Source organism: Bos taurus, chromosome 24 (genome assembly GCF_002263795.3).
Source record: "Bos taurus isolate L1 Dominette 01449 registration number 42190680 breed Hereford chromosome 24, ARS-UCD2.0, whole genome shotgun sequence".
Lineage (NCBI taxonomy): Eukaryota > Metazoa > Chordata > Mammalia > Artiodactyla > Bovidae > Bos > Bos taurus.
In genome coordinates this window covers 33,314,946-33,332,219 of record NC_037351.1, presented here as the reverse complement: position 1 = coordinate 33,332,219, position 17,274 = coordinate 33,314,946, and the positions used below count along the sequence as shown (strand labels likewise).

At 49.7% G+C, this 17,274-nt stretch overlaps 1 protein-coding gene across 2 annotated transcripts in view; it reads left to right on the top strand.

The window, feature by feature from the left end:
* CABLES1 (Cdk5 and Abl enzyme substrate 1) overlaps positions 1 to 17,274 on the top strand; it is a 102,220-nt gene that overhangs the window by 76,008 nt on the left and 8,938 nt on the right. For both annotated transcript variants that reach the window (XM_024984431.2, XM_002697726.5), the window contains 3 exons: positions 5,334 to 5,430; positions 7,353 to 7,509; positions 8,682 to 8,785. In XM_024984431.2, coding sequence (XP_024840199.1) covers positions 5,334 to 5,430; positions 7,353 to 7,509; positions 8,682 to 8,785 — 358 coding nt within the window. The remainder of the gene's footprint in view (positions 1 to 5,333; positions 5,431 to 7,352; positions 7,510 to 8,681; positions 8,786 to 17,274) is intronic.

Below are 17,274 nucleotides of genomic sequence, written 5' to 3'. Positions count from 1 at the left end.
CCTGCCGGACTGTAATGAGCAGTGTGTGTTTTCTCAGTAGCTGTCGAGGGTGGACACAGTCTTCTCCTGTCTCACTTTCATTCTCAGCGTGCCGTAGTTATTTAGAAAGTAGAATGATACAGATGAAGTGCCAGGGGTGGAAAGTGGTGGCTGTGGTATGCAGGGGGCACAGCAATTCTCCGGAGACGGGTTCCTGCGGTCAGGGGTGGTGGAGTTTTGCCCATAGAGCTCTCCCTTCCATGTGGTCCAAAGTGTCCATGAGGCACTTGGATAGGCTAAGAACCCCTGTTCCTTTGAATTTTTTAATAATTTTATTCATTTATTTATGGTTGTGCTGGGTCTTTGTTGGTGCTCACTGGCTGTCTCTAGTTGCGGCGAGTGGGGGCCACTCTTCGTTGTAATGCACGGGCTTCTCATTGCGGTGGCTTCTCCTTGTTGCGGAGCGCAGGCTCTAGGGCATATGGGCTTCAGTAGTTGCAGCACGTGGGCTCAATAGTTGTGGCTCATGGGCTCCAGAGCACAGACTCTGAAGTTGTGGCGCACAGCTCAGTTGCCCCACAGCATATGAAATCTTCCCGGACCAGCGGTCGAACCTGTGTCCCCTGCATTGGCAAGTGAATTCTTATCCATTCTACCACCAGGGAAGTCCTCTCTTGTTCCTTTTAAACCGGGCTTGGGGTTTATCTCATGGAGAAGAGTCTTGCATTTCATGTGCACTTAAAGTATAATTTTTGTTATGGCTCCATTTCTCACAAGAGAGAAGTCAAGAAGGGGAGTGTGTGGGAACATGGAGGGACTTTCCTGGCGGTTCAGCGGTTAAGACTTTGCCTTCCAATGCAGGGGACGTGGGTTTGATCCCTGGTCGGGGAGCTAGGATCCCACATACCACTAGGTGCTGCCAACATTTTTTTTAAAAAGAAGAAGGGGAGTGTGGAGTAAAGGTGGCTGGGTTGGTTCTGCGAACTGAAATCTGTGCTTCCAGCATCAAGGGGCCAGTTGGCAGGCAAAGGCAGGGCTGCCCCGGGGAAGCACTGAGCCTGGGAGCAAATTGAGACAGATGGAAAGGGGCACAATGGAAAAACACCCACCATCGGTGCCATCTTTATGAACCGACAAGGAGTCAGTTGACCTCTGCTCAGCAAACACTTCTCTAAGCATCTTTGCACATCAGACCCTAGGTAGACAGGATACAGACATGGATTGGGACTCTGTTGCTGCCTACAGCCAGGTCTCCATGTAGGAGCACTCTTTTTTTTTTTTTTTTTTAACTTAAGACTCTTAAGTCTTTAAGATTTATTTTTAATTGAAGGATGATTGCTTTACAGTATTGTGTTGGTTTCTGCCAAACATCAATATGAATCAGCCGTAGATATGCATATGTCCCCTCCCTCTTGACTCTCCCTCCCATCTCCCTCCCCAACTCAACCCTCTAGGTTGTTACAGAACCCTGGTTTGAGTTCCCTGAGTCATACAGCAAATTCTCATTGGCTGCCTATTTTACATATGGTAATGTATGTTTCCTTGTTACTCTCTCCATCATCCCACCCTCTCCTTTCTCCCCACCCCCACCCCCACCCCTGTGTCCATACGTCTATTCTGTATGTCTGTGTCCTGGAGCACTCTTAATAGGGACCTATTTGAATACGCCTTGTTTCTTTTAATCTTCTCATCCCATAAAGATATTTCCTGCTCTTGTATTAGTTTCAGTCCTAAGTAACATTCTCCATCCGGGTGAAGTGGAAACCAGGAGACAGTTGTCTAGGAGCTGGGAATTTGAGGCACGTGCTTGCTGGGTTAGACTTTGGGAAAGCAGTAAGTCTGCAGAAGCGTGTTGTGGGTCCTTTAACAAGATACAGGTTCTGCTGCTTTGTGCCAGCTCACCTCCTGGTCTTCCACCACTGAGCCACTCCATCCTTTCCCACCACAGCTATTTTTGCCTCTTGTTCTGGTGCTTGCACTGAAGGCATTTCCCTTTTTAGGGCCTTTATGAAGTCATCATCTTCATCCTTAATTGCTTGAGGAAATCTTCTGAGAGTTGCCCCCGGTGGCTCACGTAGGAGGCGAGGCAACTGTACACATGGTCTCCGGGGAACCTGAGGTTCTCGTGGTCTTGCTGAGCCCCGCTCTGCTCCAGCCCACCTGGTCCTTCCAGCTTTGGATCTGAGGTCAATAACTGTGAAGCAGGGCTCTCTGTTGGCGTCGCATGTTCATAAGGTGATGTGACTTAAATCAGCCTGGCCCTCAGAGCCCTCAGGGAGTGTGGTCCCCAGCAGAGGAGGCACCCAAGGTGGACTCAGACACCTCCCCAGAGCACTTCTATGACTCAGAGTATTTGAGGGGCTTTCAATGGGCTTCCCTGGTGGTTCAGACAGTAAAGAATCTGCCTGCAATGCAGGAGACCTGAGTTCCATCCCCGGATTGAGAAGATCCCCTGGAGAAGGGAACGGCTGGCTACCCATTTCAGTATTCTTGCCTGGAGAATTCCATGGACAGAGGAGCCTGGCAGGCTACAGTCCATGGGGTCGCAAAGATTCAGACACGACTAACACTCATTCTCAGTAGCAAGCTAATTGCAATTACTTTGTATGCGATTTATCTGGTGTCTCAGATGGTAAAGAGTCTGCCTGCAATGCAGGAGACCCAGGAAGATCCCCTGGAGAAGGAAATGGCAACCCACTCCAGTATTCCTGCCTGGGAAATCCCATGGACAGAGGAACCTGGTGGGCCAAAGTCCATGGGGTTGCAAACACAACTGAGCAACCAACACTTTCACTTTCAATGGGGTAATATGCACCTTCTAAGTGTTTACAATTCTCCTGTTCTGTACTGTCCTGAAGGGGTGAGTTTGATGTTTGGAAGTACTTGAAGTCATTTACAGTCAAACCTGGTCAATGGGGAGAGAGGTTAGGACACTGATTGAAGTGGTAAGTGTTCAAGATTAAAATTATATACATATAAAAGAATCAGAAAAAGAGTGGATATTTGTATATGTATAACTGATTCGCGTTGCTGTACAGCTGAAACTAATACATTGTAAATCAACTATACTCCAATAAAAATTTTTTTTAAAGAAAAAATTTATATATATATATGGTGGCTCAGATGGTGAAGAATCCGCCTGCAATGCAGGACACCAAGGTTCGATCCCTAGATCGGGAAGATCCCTTGGAGAAGGAAATGGCAACCCACTCCAGTATGCTTGCCTAGAGAATTCCATGGGCAGAGGAGCCTGACGGGCTATACAGTCCATGGGGTCACAGAGTCAGATATCACTGAGCAACTAACACTAACATATATACATATATATATATACACTAATATATATATATGCATGCACACATATATACACATGTACTATATATATAAGTATAAAGTTTGAAGACTGGGATGGGTTGGTTGTTTTTTTCTATCTGCATGATGTTAGTGTTGATTCCAAAAGGGGCTGCAGAGACCTTTTGATCTGGGCAGAACCATGGCCTCCCAAGGAGACTACCGTAGAAAGTGCAGTACTTCCTAGATACAGGTCTTGGGTGTTTCTTTTGAAAACGGTCATCAATCAGATAGGATTAAGGGTGCCAGTCTATGCCTGGAACGCCCATAGACAAGGAAGATTGCTCAATAAAGTGAAAAGATCCTTTTTTTTCCCTCCTAGAAGGTGGGAGGGATGGCCTCTTGTCTTTCTTCCCCACCACACATGGGCTCTCGTTCTCTCTTCCTGTGATTCCGTCACCTTTGGCCTGGAGAGTCTGGCCTTTACATGGTGTTTATTCTTGCTTAGGTTGTAGGAGACGTCTCAGAGTGTAGCGGTTCCCTCCGGGCCACAAGGCCTGAATGCTGCCGGCCTGGGCGGCTTTGACTAACAAGGCTGCGTGTGGAGCCCAGCTGGAAGAGGGAGCTTCCAAACTCAGTTCCAATCCGAATCACCTGGGAGTATTTAAAACTCAAGCCCACCAGGTTACGCCCCATTCAACTGAATCAGAATGAATGTCTGGGGACGGGGGCCAGACACCATACAGGCACACCTTGTTTTATTGTGCTTCACAGACACTGCTTTTTTTTTTCCTTTTACAGATTAAAGGTTTGTGGCAGTCTGCATTGTCAGATGAGGGTTAGCATTTGTTAGCAGTATTTTTTTAATTAAGGCTTGTACATTTTTTTTTTAGACATAATGCTATTGCAAACTTCATAGACTAAAGTGCAAACATAACTTTTATATGCACTGGGAGACTGAACAATTTGTGTGACTCGCTTTGTTGCAATATTTGTGTTGTTGGGGTCATCTGGAACTGAACCTGCAGAATCTCTGAGATGTGCCTGTAGTTTGTCAAAGATCCCAGGCAATTCTAATACACAGTGAAAGTCTGAGAGCTCCTGTAAGGAGAGGGATTGGCCTTGAAAATGTGAACAGTTACCAGCAAGCTGAGCCGCAGCCAGACCCAGGGAAGAACGCGGCACGAAATGCTGCACTGGACAAAAAACCAGTGTCTACAGCCCACTGTCAGCGGGGACCTTGGCGAGCCGGTTACTTGCACTGGGCCTCGTTTTTCTCATCTGTAAAATGGGATAATAATAGAATGCATGTGCAATAGGGTGAGCTTAAAGAATGAAAAGGAGGATGTGTGAAAGTAAGTTAGGAAGTGCTTGTCGCTCAGTCGTGTCTGACTCTTTGCAATCCCAAGGACTGTAGGCTGCCAGGCTCCTCTGTCCTTGGGATTCTCCAGGCAAGAATGCTGGAGTGGACTGCCATTCCCTTCTCCAGAGGATCTTCCTGACCCAGGAATCGAATCTGGGTCTCTTGCTTTGCAGGCAGATTCTTTACCGTTTGAGCGACACAGAAGACCTTGCTGGTAGTACTGGACGTTATTCTTTTATAGAGATGGTCATTGTCTGAGTGGCCCGGTAAGGTACCTGGGGTGGCTGTTGTGGCATTAGTCCCTTTATTACTAGTAATAAAGCTGAGAACTGTTTAGGGTAAGAATTTCTTCCTCCTGTCTAATAAGGGGTGGCAGGGAGAGGTGACCTCCCCTGGCTTCCTGTTAGCTGGCCATTTAAGAGCTGACGGCCTTGCTGAGCAGGAAGGGACTTTGGTAATCCACTGGCTACTGAGCCTGACTCTCATCTTCAGGCTTTCTGTTCAGTTGAATTTCATTATGTCAAAGTGGGTGGAACTATCAAGAAGTCCCGAAAGAGGGACAAAGAGAGAATCCTGTCAGGCACGGCGGGACCTCCTCCATCACTATTGTGAGAGTGACTCTGGTGTTCCGACAGTAAACATCTCCGTGGCTCCTTCGGGTGCACACAGAAGCATCTTTATCCTTGGCTTGTCCCTGCAGGGATTTGAAGCTGGATGGAGGGAGACAATCAGCAGGAGCCGTGAGCCTGAAAGAGATCATCGGCCTGGAAGGCGTGGAGCTGGGTGCCGACGGGAAGGTAAGGCCGCCTGGCTCCCAGACCTCCGGCTTGTGCGACAGACACCAGAGGGGCCAGGAAGCACAGCCTGTGATGGACCACGAACCACCCTTGGGCTGGAAAACCTGACGTGGGGCACAACCTGGGTGCATGAGTGACGCCAGTCCAGAAGGAAGGGTTAGTCGCTCAGTTGTGTCCTACTCTTTGCAACCCCATGGACTGTAGCCCACCAGTCTCCTCTGTTCATGCGATTCTCCAGGCCAGAATACTGAAGTGGATTGCCATGCTCTTCTCCAGGGTATCTTCCTGACTCAGGGATCGAACCCAGGTCTCCCGCATTGCAGGCAGATTCTTTACCGTCTGAGCCACCAGGGAAGCCCCCTATCCAGGTGTGCAGATGGGTTAAATAGCAGCCCAACTGTTTCTCCATGAATGCCCATCCTGACTAGTCCAGTCACCCACTCTTATCCTCGGGGGATATGTTCCAGGAACCCGCAGTGGATGCCTGAAACCTTGGGTAGGGCAGAACCCTACCTGTGCTATGTTTTGCCTTATACATACATACCAGTAATAAAGTTTACTTTTTAAATTAGGCACAGTAAGAGACTATCCGAATTGTACTTTGTCACTGCTTTGTGCTTTGGGGCCATTTGTAAGTAAAATAATGCTTGAGCACGAGCCCTGTGATACCACGATAATTGATCTGATAACCGAGGTGGCTGCTCCATGACTAAAAAAGACGTGGGATGGTTCATGTCCTGGGCTGGACGGTGCTAGATTTCATCATACTGCTCTGACTGACTCACAGTTTAAAGCTGAGGAATTACTTCTAGAATTTTCCATGTAGTTTTTTTGGGCCATGAGTAACAAACCATGAGTGAGGGGAAACTGCTTTATCTTGCATACACACACGCACGTGTGCCTGGATGGGGTGGCGGATGGTTTGAAAAAGTATTAACTGTGGTGAGTAGCAGTCCCACTACTAAACAGTGTTTAGGGGCTTTCCAGGCTTCCTCAGGGACTGAGTGGTAAAGAGTCCGCCTGTAATGAAGGAAACGTGAGTTTGATCCCTGGGTCGGGAAGATCCCCTGGAGGAGGGCATAGGCAACCCACTCCAGTCTTCTTGCCTGGAGAATCCCATGGACAGAGGAGCCTGGCGGGCTACAGTCTATTGGGTCGCAAAGAGTCAGACACGACTGAAACGACTTAACACACACACGCGCGTCGCACCCGACTGGCGTCATGAACCACGTCTCTGCCAAGCAGGTGAAAAGAAAATCACGTGTTCAGCTTCATTCCTGAAGACTGAGTGTTCACAGGGAAAGGAAGGAGGATGAGCACCATAGATACAGCATCTGCCAGGGGAACGGGGGAGGCCAGAGCCTTTACCAGAGACTCTTGGGGCCTGGTCTTCTGGAATTCTACCCGTGGTAGATTAGACAAAGCATTGCGGCATATGCCTTCTGAGTTAGAAAACCTCCCAGCAGCTTCGGAGATGGTCCCTTGCTATCAGACACACGACTGTCTCTGCCCCATAACATGAATATTCACGCTGACTGGGATAAATTAAAACTAGGATGGCCTCAAGTCAGTCTAGTTTAGGTTTTGGCACAAACATTGTGCAAAAACAAATTTCATTTTTCAGATCTTGGATTTTAGAATTGCCCAGCTATGAGACTGTGGACCTAAAACTTGGCATGGTAACGCAGCTTGGTCAGAATGCAAACCTCACATTCAGTTCAGTTCAGTCAGTCGTGTCTGACTCTTTGTGACCCCATGGACTGCCACACACCAGGCTTCTCTGTCCATCACCAACTTCTGGAGCTTGCTGAAACTCATGTCCATCAAGTCAGTGATTGCCATCCATCCAACCATCTTACCCTCTGTCGTCCCCTTCGTTGCCGAGGGTTAATCACTGACCTGTTTTTGTCTTCATCTTTTAGACTGTTTCTTACACCCAGTTTCTGTTGCCCACGAATGCCTTTGGAACACGGAGAAACACCTTAGACTCGACGTCCTCCTTCTCCCAGCTCCGTACCCTGAGCCACCGCAGCCTCTCTATCGGCCGGGCGAGCAGCACCCAGGGGAGCCTTGACACGGGTAAGCTGGGGTCTGGCCGCAGGAGGTGCCTCAGTGGACAGCATGGATTGGGTTTCCTGTGTGCATTGGTGGATGGGCAGGCTCATGACCAGGCCACAGGGCAGGTTCTCTAATAAGAGGCCTCAGTCGCCAGCCCCTAAGCTTCCACGAGGAGACATGCCCAGACCACCTTGCAGAGAGGCCTGGCTCCCTGGCTTCTTTCTGCCTCTCAGCTCCTCATCTCTCCGCTTACCTGCTTCTTACCTACATTCTCCTAGTGCTCGAGTTGGCCCTTTCAGGCCTTTCCTGGTGGCCCAGTGGCTAAGACTCTGCTCTCCCAATGCAGGGGACCCAGGTTTGATCCTTGGTCAGGGAACTAGATCCCACATGCTGCAACTTAAAGATCCTGTAAGTCACAACTAAGACCTGGTGTGGCCAAATAAGTGTGGGGTTTTTTTGGCCTTTTTCAAATAATTGGACCATAAATGAACAGTCAGGTGTGAAAACCCCCTTAGTGACTCTCACAGCAGGTGAGCTTACTCAGCCGCTGACAGAAGACCTCAGCTTCTCCTTTGTGGGAATTGACACGGAGAAAAATGCTTTATGAGGCAGGATTCTTTCCACTCTCAGAGAAATTCCAGGTGGACGTGAAGTTCCTCAGGCCCGTCCAGGTGCTGTTCGGCCTCCTCCAGTCACTGACTGCCGTTTGCACTGGTATCTGCTCTGGTTTGTGTGCATTCAGACCCCCAGAGCCTGCCCAGAATTATTCACACCGAGTGTGCTTCTCACATGCGAAACTTGAGGCTCATTCGATCTGTAGGTTTAAAAATGAGCCTTTGCTGTGCCTTGTCTTACAATCTGTGAGTGTTCACAGCAACATTCATGCTTATGAGGTTTTGTGCTCTGCCAGGTCAGGGAGATTAATATATAATTTTTTTTAATGGAAAAAATGCCAGAATGTGAAGTGTTTGATGAACTCCTTTGCCCAGGGCAGGGAGGGGTGGTGGGCACACGGGTGGGACACACTTCATTGGCATATGGAGACATCTACTGATGGTCAGAGCGAGCGATGTGACTGGGCTCAGAAACCTGAAACCAACCTTTCTACCGTCGAACTTTGTACCAGGCATTCACCCGGCCACTTCTGCTTCGGGGGGTCAGGTTCCTAATTGTCATTTTGCGTTGACCCTCAGGTAGTGACCTGGGAGACTTTATGGACTATGACCCGAATCTCCTGGATGACCCGCAGTGGCCTTGCGGCAAGCACAAGCGAGTTCTCATCTTCCCTTCCTACATGGTGAGTGGTGGTGGAGGGATGGTCAGGGAGCTGGCCCCCTCAGCCTCCTGGGGAACTCGGAGGTGGCATGCTGTTCCTGTGGATGGTGGTTCTTCCTGGGGTTGGGGCTTTCAAACACCGCTCCACGTGGTTCTTCTCGGCGACCCTTCTGCCCCCGCTTGCCCGGGTGGGTCACCCAGGGAAGGACCAGCACGTGCATCATATCCAGGATTCTTCCAGCCACCAGGCCCAGGTCCAGCACTTCAGCAGGTGTGAGACGGCTGAGTGGCCCGTGTGTGTGAACGCTGCCAGCTCAGGGTGGAACTGCACCTCTGAGGTTGTACATCCATGGACCCAGTGGGTAGGGGACGACCAGCCCCGCCCATCACCGGCAGCGCTGAGTTCAAGTTCAGCTCGCTGGGGTTCCTTGGTGACCGTAGGCCGCTGTCCGCGCTCTGAGCAAATGTTTGGCACCAGGCTCCGGATGACAGAGTCATCTCCTGGGAAAGTGAAAGTAGGACAATGTGGGTGTTAAATGCAAAACCTTTCCTTGCTGTTTTTGTTTCACGGGCTCTTCCTGTTTTTCCCTTTGGGTGATTCGCTTTCTGCTCTTGGCTGACCACCGTTTCCCACCACTGCGGCCGCTGGTCTCCAGACACCTGTGGGGCCTGACAGGGTCCCGTGTGCTTTCAGTGGGCAGACTTGCCCTGACTGAGAGGTGGGCAGAGCCCAGGGTATTGCAGGAGGAGGGGAGCCGGGCTTTGTGGGAACCTTCACCCCTACCAGGCCTGCCATGTGCACCTCCGGGTAAAGAGCACAGACCCAGGATACCCCCACCACCCCCTGCCAGGCTCAGATGGGTGGGTACAGCTAAAAACATCGAGCTCTGGTTCCCTTCTCCCCCCGCAGCCCGGCCTGTTGTCAGGAGCCCTGGCCCCAGGAGTGGGCAGAGGATCCTTTCTCTGTTCTAGGCTGTTATGTCTGCAGAGGCCAGAGTCAGACCCCAGCCCATGCACTCACTGTTAAGCTTATTAGCAGCGGAAACCCCCACCCCCAACCCCCACCCCCCAGCCTGTCCATCTGGCCAGCATCTGGCAAGTAGCTGACGTCAGAAAAGCACCAGGCAGAACTCAAGCCCACACTGATACTTTCAACATAGATCCTCTTGTATTAATAATTTGGCAAATAGCTCAGAGATCATTCTAAAATGCTACACTGAGCCAGGATGAATTGCCAAAGGCATCTTGTTTAAAATTGCCCCGGCTACTCTCTCCCATCCTTACTCTCCAACTCTTAACACAAAAGGCAAAACCAGGGCCATGTATGATTATTTTTTTCCTATGACCTATTGGCTCAGACGGTAAAGAAATTGCATGCGAGAGACCCGGGTTCCATGAGTTGGGAAGATCCCTGGAGAAAGAAATGGCAACCCATTCCAGTATTCTGGCTTGGAGAATTCCATGGACTGTATAGTCCATGGGGTCACAAACAGTAGGACACGAATGAGTGACTTTCACTCCTTTTAAAGGAGTCTGGGCTTCCCTGGTGGCTCAGATGGGAAAGAATCTGCCTGCAGTGCAGGATACCCAGGTTTAATTCCTGGGTCAGGAAGATCCCCTGGAGAAGGAAATAGCAGCCCACTCCAGTATTCTTGCCTGGAGATTCCCATGGACAAAGGAGCCTAGTGGGCTACAGTCCATGGGGTCCCAAAGAGTTGGTCACGACTGAGCGAATTTTACTTTTATAGGTCTGGTGTCTGGCCAGTGTGGTTCTGATTTTTTGTTTTTCCTTAAATGATTTAATTGTGAGGTTCTGGGCTGCAGTCTATGCCGGCACACCTGTGCACACAGATCATTTCCCCTCTCCTGGACGGTGTGGTAGACGGCCTGCCAGGTCAGCATATATTAATATGTCCTACCCTCATTTTATGATCCCACGTGGGTCATTTTTCAGTTCACCACATTGAGTCTGTAGCCTGTGCTTCCTGTCACTGTCCATTTTTTTAGGGAATGAAATTGCTCGTGAGCTGCACTTGCCTGGCCAGCTTCATAAGACCTATATGTCTTTCTGATCTGGCCACAGATATTGATAACATCTTTAATAAAATATGGCACATCTACTTTGCAACCCTGACGTGCATGTGGAGGGTTATAAAGAACCTCAGCCTGGCTCAGCCTAGTCTCCTACTAGAGACTTCCTCTCTAGTAGACATGGATTCTAGGTCTGCTAGACCCAGAATTTTTGCATTGAACTTGCAGGAGGAGTGGGGTGGGGGGCGGGGGGTGGGTTTGGGTTTGCTCGCTTTATTTTGTGTGTTGGGTAACAGGTATAGAATGTGTCCATTCGACCAGTACTGTGAGGCCCTACTGTGTCCCAGGCCAGGTGCTACCTTCTACAGCAGAGGAAAAACCAGCCACCGCCTCCATTGTCCTCGACCTTAGAGTGAGTGGAGAAGTCAGACAAGTCACTGTAGTGAGGAGGGCAAGGAGAGAATCATCCTAGAAAAGTGGTGGGAAGTGACTTACAGGACGGGTCAGGACTTGGAAGTAGGCTTCCAGGAAGGCTGCCCTGAGGAAGTGGATCAAAAGTGAACGCTGAGGTGAGAGAAGGCGCCGGCCTGCTGGGGCTCAGGAGGGAGGCCCCACACGCCACAGCCTGAGGTGTGCGAGAGGTTGACCTTGTGTCAAATGGGTATTTTGAGCAGTAACAGTTGCCACCCTTAGCACACACGTGCACACCCACAGGCACACACACGGGAAAGTCCATAAACTGATGATCCTGACAAGTTTAATCCATTAACTTAACCCCTTGCACAGAGAGCTGCACTTGTTAATAGGCGCCAAGCTGGATCCACTAAGGTGGATGGTGGTGCTAGAGGTAAAGAACCCACCTGCCAATGCAGGAGACGTGAGAGATGCAAATTCGATCTCTGAGTCTGGAAGATCCCTGGAGGAGGAGATGGCAACCCACTCCAGTATTCTTGCCCGGAGAATCCCATGGAGAGAGGAGCCTGGCAGGCTACAGTCTATGGGGTTGCAAAGAGTCAGACGTGACTGAAGCAACTGAGCACACCTGCACCGAGGTGGACAGGGTTACCTGATCCAGGCTGCTGAGGGCCCCCTTTGAGGGTGTGGGGCACCTGTCTGTAGGTGGGCAGGAAGAACTGACACAGGTGACCCCTCGTGATTGGCAGGGTGCCCCTGCAGGCAGACGTAAGTCCTGTGAGCCCAACCCCTCTGACCCCATCCCTGGCTCCCAGCTGTGGAGTTTGGGCAAGGGACTAGCAAGTCCCTCACAGGCTGACCGTCTGAGCAGCACCACCCACCTCCCTAAATATCAGCCTCCAAGGCCGCTGAGGTCCTGCCACCCTAGGCCTGACCCTGCTAGGCACCCAGCGCAGTTTAAGTTTAGTCAGCCCAGCAGAGGCCCAGGTTTAGGAACCAGGGATTGTTCCGGGTTTTGGGGTGGTCCTGTACGTGTGGAATTTCAGGGTCTGAGGTGTTGGTGTGGCCTCTACAAAATCAAGCTACCTTCACAGTGACGAGCTAGCCCTTTTACCCCATTAAATCATGCAGCAGTCATTGTTTTTCTCTTTTCATATTAAGATGTAATTTTAATCAAATGTATCCATTGAAAGTGTATAGTTCCATGAATTTTCCATCCTCCACTCTGACCACATCTGTCCATTTAGAAAGTTCCCTCGGGATTTCCCTGGTGGTTCAGTGGTTAAGACTCCGTGCTTCCAATGCAGGGGACATGGGTTCAACCCCCAGTCAGGGAACTAAGATCCAGCTATGCAGTGTGGCCAAAAAATGTTTTAAATTTTAATTAATTTTTTTAAAAAAGGAAGTTCTCCCCTTTCCATCCTGTTCTGCATCATGCCTGCTCCCAGCAAAGACAACTGCCATTCTGACTTCTGTCACCAAAGTTGGTTTTGCCTCTACTGGAATTTCATAGGAACGGAATCGTGTCCTGTCAATATGTGCTTTTTAAAAAAATCTGTCTTCATTCACACAACTTAATATCTGTAAGATTCACTCGTGTTGCATGAATCAGCAGTTTGTTTTTCTTAATTGCTGAGTAGGGTTCCATTGTATGGATAGACCATCACTTATTTGTCCATTCTGCTTTTGGTGGACACTTGCATTATTTACATTTAGGGACATTATGAATCTTGCTGCTATGAACATTCCCATACAAGCCTTTCTGTGGACATAGATTTTCATTCCTCTTGGGTAAATACCTGGGGGGTGGGCTTTCTGAGTCATAGTGGAGGTGATGTCTACCAACCAGGGTGTAGTTGAAGGTTCACGTTTGTTCTCCATAGACGATAAAAGGGCCACTCATCACCAGCAACGGGACATCCCCCAAAGTGGGAGGGTTCCAGAGTTGAGCATTCCCTGAGGCTGAGAAAGAAGGCTGTTATTTACAAAGTTTCAGAGGAACCCTTTGAAGCCAGCCTTGCATTCCTAGTTCCAGTTGTGTTTTTAAACTTTGATCCAAGCAAGTCACTCCCAATACTTGCCACTGTGAAAGGGCAAAGAAGTTTGAACCAAAAAAAAAAAAATTCCTGGGGCAGGATGGAAATCAGATTGCAGCTGTGCCTGGGTTTTGGCCTTAAAGTTTCTAGAAGATGATGCCAGAACATGAAAATCTGTTGAAGGAGAATGGATATGTGTACATGGTGGCTGAGTCCATTTGTCCTCACCTGAAACTATCACAATATTTGTATTTGGCTATACGCCAATATAAAATAAAAGCTTGTTTTTAAAAAAAGATAGCACGCAAGCCTGTCGAGTCTGCTGGCTGCAAGCAGGTTCCTGTAGGGCCTGAGCTTCGTGGTGGTTTCTCAATGAGGAGAGGGAGGGCCAGCACCCTCCACCCCGGCTCCCCAAACCGGTGCTTCCTGCCCTGTGCGCCTCCTGGCCTGTAATTTACGTTTCCCTTGACAGTGGTTATTTATCATTAGAACCTGGCAGCCACGTTGGTAGTGGGCTTTTTTTTTTTTTTTTCCTCTTTATGGGTGTGGAGAGCAATTCAGAGGAGAAAGTGAGTGAAAGAGCTGATTGAGATAAAGCCAAAAAAATTAATGTTCTGTGAATGGATTTCTGGATCCTTCTCCTCTCTCAGGAAGGTAGCTCTCACGAACTGTTTTGACATCAGAAAGGATGCCGACTTGCAACCTTTATGATGTCTGTAGATATTTACATCTCAGGGGCTTCCCAGGTGGCACTAGTAGTAAACAATCTGCCTGCCAATGCAGGAGATGCAAGAGATGCGGGTTTGATTCATGAATTGGGAAGATCTCCTGGAGGAGGAAATGGCAACCCACTCCAGTATTTCTGCCTGGAGAATCCCATGGACAGAGGAGCCTGGCAGGCTACAGTCTATGGGGTCGCAGAGTTGGACACAACTGAGTGACTTAGCATATTTGCATTTCAAGAGGACATCCCTTGGCTTGACCTCTGTGGTAAAGTGCCTGTTCTTTGATTTACTTAATATTACATTCTAAAGACTCCCAGAAAAGCCCCTCCTCCCATCTCAGCATCTCCCCAGGTTTATGGGAATATATCTTAGAACTTAATTTTTCAGGACAGTGTGAGATGCTGAGCAGGAGGGAATAGAAAGCAATAAAAGGCAGATTAACCCAGCCTTCCATGAGATTGGATTCTGCTTTCCCTCCTTATTTCTTTTTCATTGAAAGCTCTCTGGGTGATGTGGGCACTTACTTACCTGTCTGCAGGTGGATTTATTGAGAAGCTAAAGCAGTTTTGAGTCCAAGGGCCCCTCCCTTGCAAGGCTCTTTCCAGGCCCCCTGGTTTCAGAGTGCCTGGAGCTTATTTAATTTGGGAGACCCTCTCTAAGGAAAGTGATTCAGCGTCACCAACATACCATTGCTAGGCCTCTCTGGAGATTGAAAGGGGCCCTGGAACTTCCCCGCCAGTCACCTGCATAGACACTGAGCAGTGGGGCTTTGAGGCCTGCTGACTTTTGGTTAAGTGTTAAAATGCCTTATTGTGTCATGGTGGGTTTTGTTTTCCACTTTGGGTTTGGGTTTTTTCTTTTTTTTGGTAAGAGCTTTGTTTGCTTTTTTTGCTCTTGCTTTGCTCAGCTGCTCAATCATGTTCAACTCTTTGTGACCCCCATGGACCGTAGACCACCAGGCTCCTCTGTCCATGAGATTCTCCAGGCAAGAATTTTGGAGCGGATTATCATTTATCCTCCAGGAGATCTTCCCGACCCAGGAATCAAACTCCAGTCTCCTGTGTCTCCTGCATTGGCAGGCGGATTCATTACCACTGAGTCATCTGGGAAGCCCCAGAGCTTTATTAGTTATATAGTAATTCACGTGTTGTACAACTCACTTCTTTAAAGTGTGCAATTCAGTGGTTTTTAGTATATTCACAAAATTGTGCAACCATGTGGCCGTTTGCCTCTGGCCTCTTTCACTTACATTTTCAAGGGTTATCTATGTGGCAGCATGCATCAGTATTGTGGTTTGGGTTTTTTTTAATCTGTTTTTTCTTGTAAAACTAATGTGAAACATTGTTTTAGGTTTCACCCAAGGTGTTGTAGCATCTGCTCCCTTTCTCTGTATTTGTGTCAGATTTTCGATTATCACACTGAGTTTGACCATGACACTGCACACACGGGCATCAGCTCGTGCTCTGACCACCGTCTTAAGAAGCGAGCGTTTAGAAGTACATCCAAATATAAGCTGGCTGGGTGTGACCTTGGGGGCCACATCTCCACAGTGTCAGTGCATGATTCCATCTTCATGAAATATCTACCATAGGCAAGTCTATGGAGACAGAAAGTACATTAGTGGTTGCCTGAGGCTTACAGGGTGGAGGCAGGACTCTAGAAGTTTCTGTGGTACCACGTGAATGCCTGTCACATATCTGAGACTGTGGACATGCTTTGCACACCTGTCCAGCCCACGTGATGGTGTAATTCTGACAAAGGCAGCTTTCCCTGTGTGGCTTTCCTCGAAGCAATGCATTTCATTTCAGTGAGAGAGCCTAAAGAGCTGCTCCCCTTCAGGGGACAGGACAGAGGTTAGATCCAGGATCCTGTGTTTGGAATCGGTGGGTAGAAATAGCAACAAATGCAGCCCCAGGCCGTGTTGCCTGTGCCCTCATTCCTGAAGTTTCTTTGTGACTTGCTTTCCTCTCCCTTCGTGGCACAGTGGTAGAGAACCTGCCTCCCAATGTAGGAGATATGGGTTCGATCCCTGGGTCAGGGAAGATCCACTGGAGGGGGAAATGGTAACCCCCTCTAGTAGTTCTGCCTGGAGAATCCCATGGGCAAAGGAGCCTGATGGGCTACAGTCCACAGAGTCACAGAGAGTCATACGGGACTGAGCACAGAGCACACAGCACAGGGAAAAGGCGTAAACAGAGAGCAGCTGGAATGCCCGGCTGTGTGTGGTTTCAGAGATGTCATGCAGGGCTGGGGCTCTGCTTTCCTTAGCGAGCACGGCATGTCTGCTTTCCGATGCCCAGTTGGCCTTGGAGCCCCGTGGACAGCGGGTGAGTGCTGTGGAGGCCGTGGCTCTAGGTGTCAAAAGAGTTGCACCCATCACTGCCTGTATCCTCCGAGTCACAGGCCCTGGAAAGTGAGATTCAGGGTGAAGGGGTGGCTGCACAGCTCACCCGTGCCTCCTGGGTGACAGGCAGCCCTGCGGCTGGAACCTGGCTCCTTTGGAATGTTCCTGCCCCCGGGGGCTCCTCCCACCCAAAGGCGAGCACTAGCAGCTTCAACTGCAAGCTCACGTCTGTTCAGAGCTGCCCTGAGAATTCCCAGGGAGGTGTGAGGCCCGGAAGTGGAGGCGGAAGGAAGGGGACCCTACCAGGCCCCGGGTGGAAGCACCTTTTCTGTTGTTTCTCTGGGAATCAGAGCAGCAACCTGTTAGCTCCAAGCCCCTCATTCCAGCACTGTTTCTGGGGCAAGTGCCCCCCTTGACACACTGCCTCGCTTTCCCCGCTGCTTGCCCCCTACCCTCACCCCGAGAGACCTTTACCTTGGGACATCGTGGCAGCTGCTGTGGGCCAGAACTGGGCCCACGTTTAGCTCCTCATGGAGGCTCCCTCCCTTCTCTCAGGATGAGTCAAGCCTTTGTTTCTGAATAAAGCAAGGGTGTCTCGGCGTCTCCGGTAGATGTGGTAGATCCTTCCAACTGGATCACTAGGTTGTGGCCTTACCGCCCTTTCCTGTTATCTCAGAAGGGGTGCGGGCATCAGCCCCAGGCTGGCCTCCCTAACTCTGCCATTGTACCCGGCAGGGCAGGCCCAGCAGGGCTCCTTTCTGAATTGCATACCCCTGGACCTTCTGCGTTTTGGATGGTCTCCTCCTCCCAGCTGACCTCCCTTCTTCTTTCTGCATCTGTGCACACACAGCGTCCCTGCAACCAAGCAGCTGTGAGAAAGCACACGGAAGCCATCTCTCACCCCTCCTCTGCAAATTGTGGGCGCCAAGGATGGCGCTGCCTGTCCCTCACATAGCCTGCC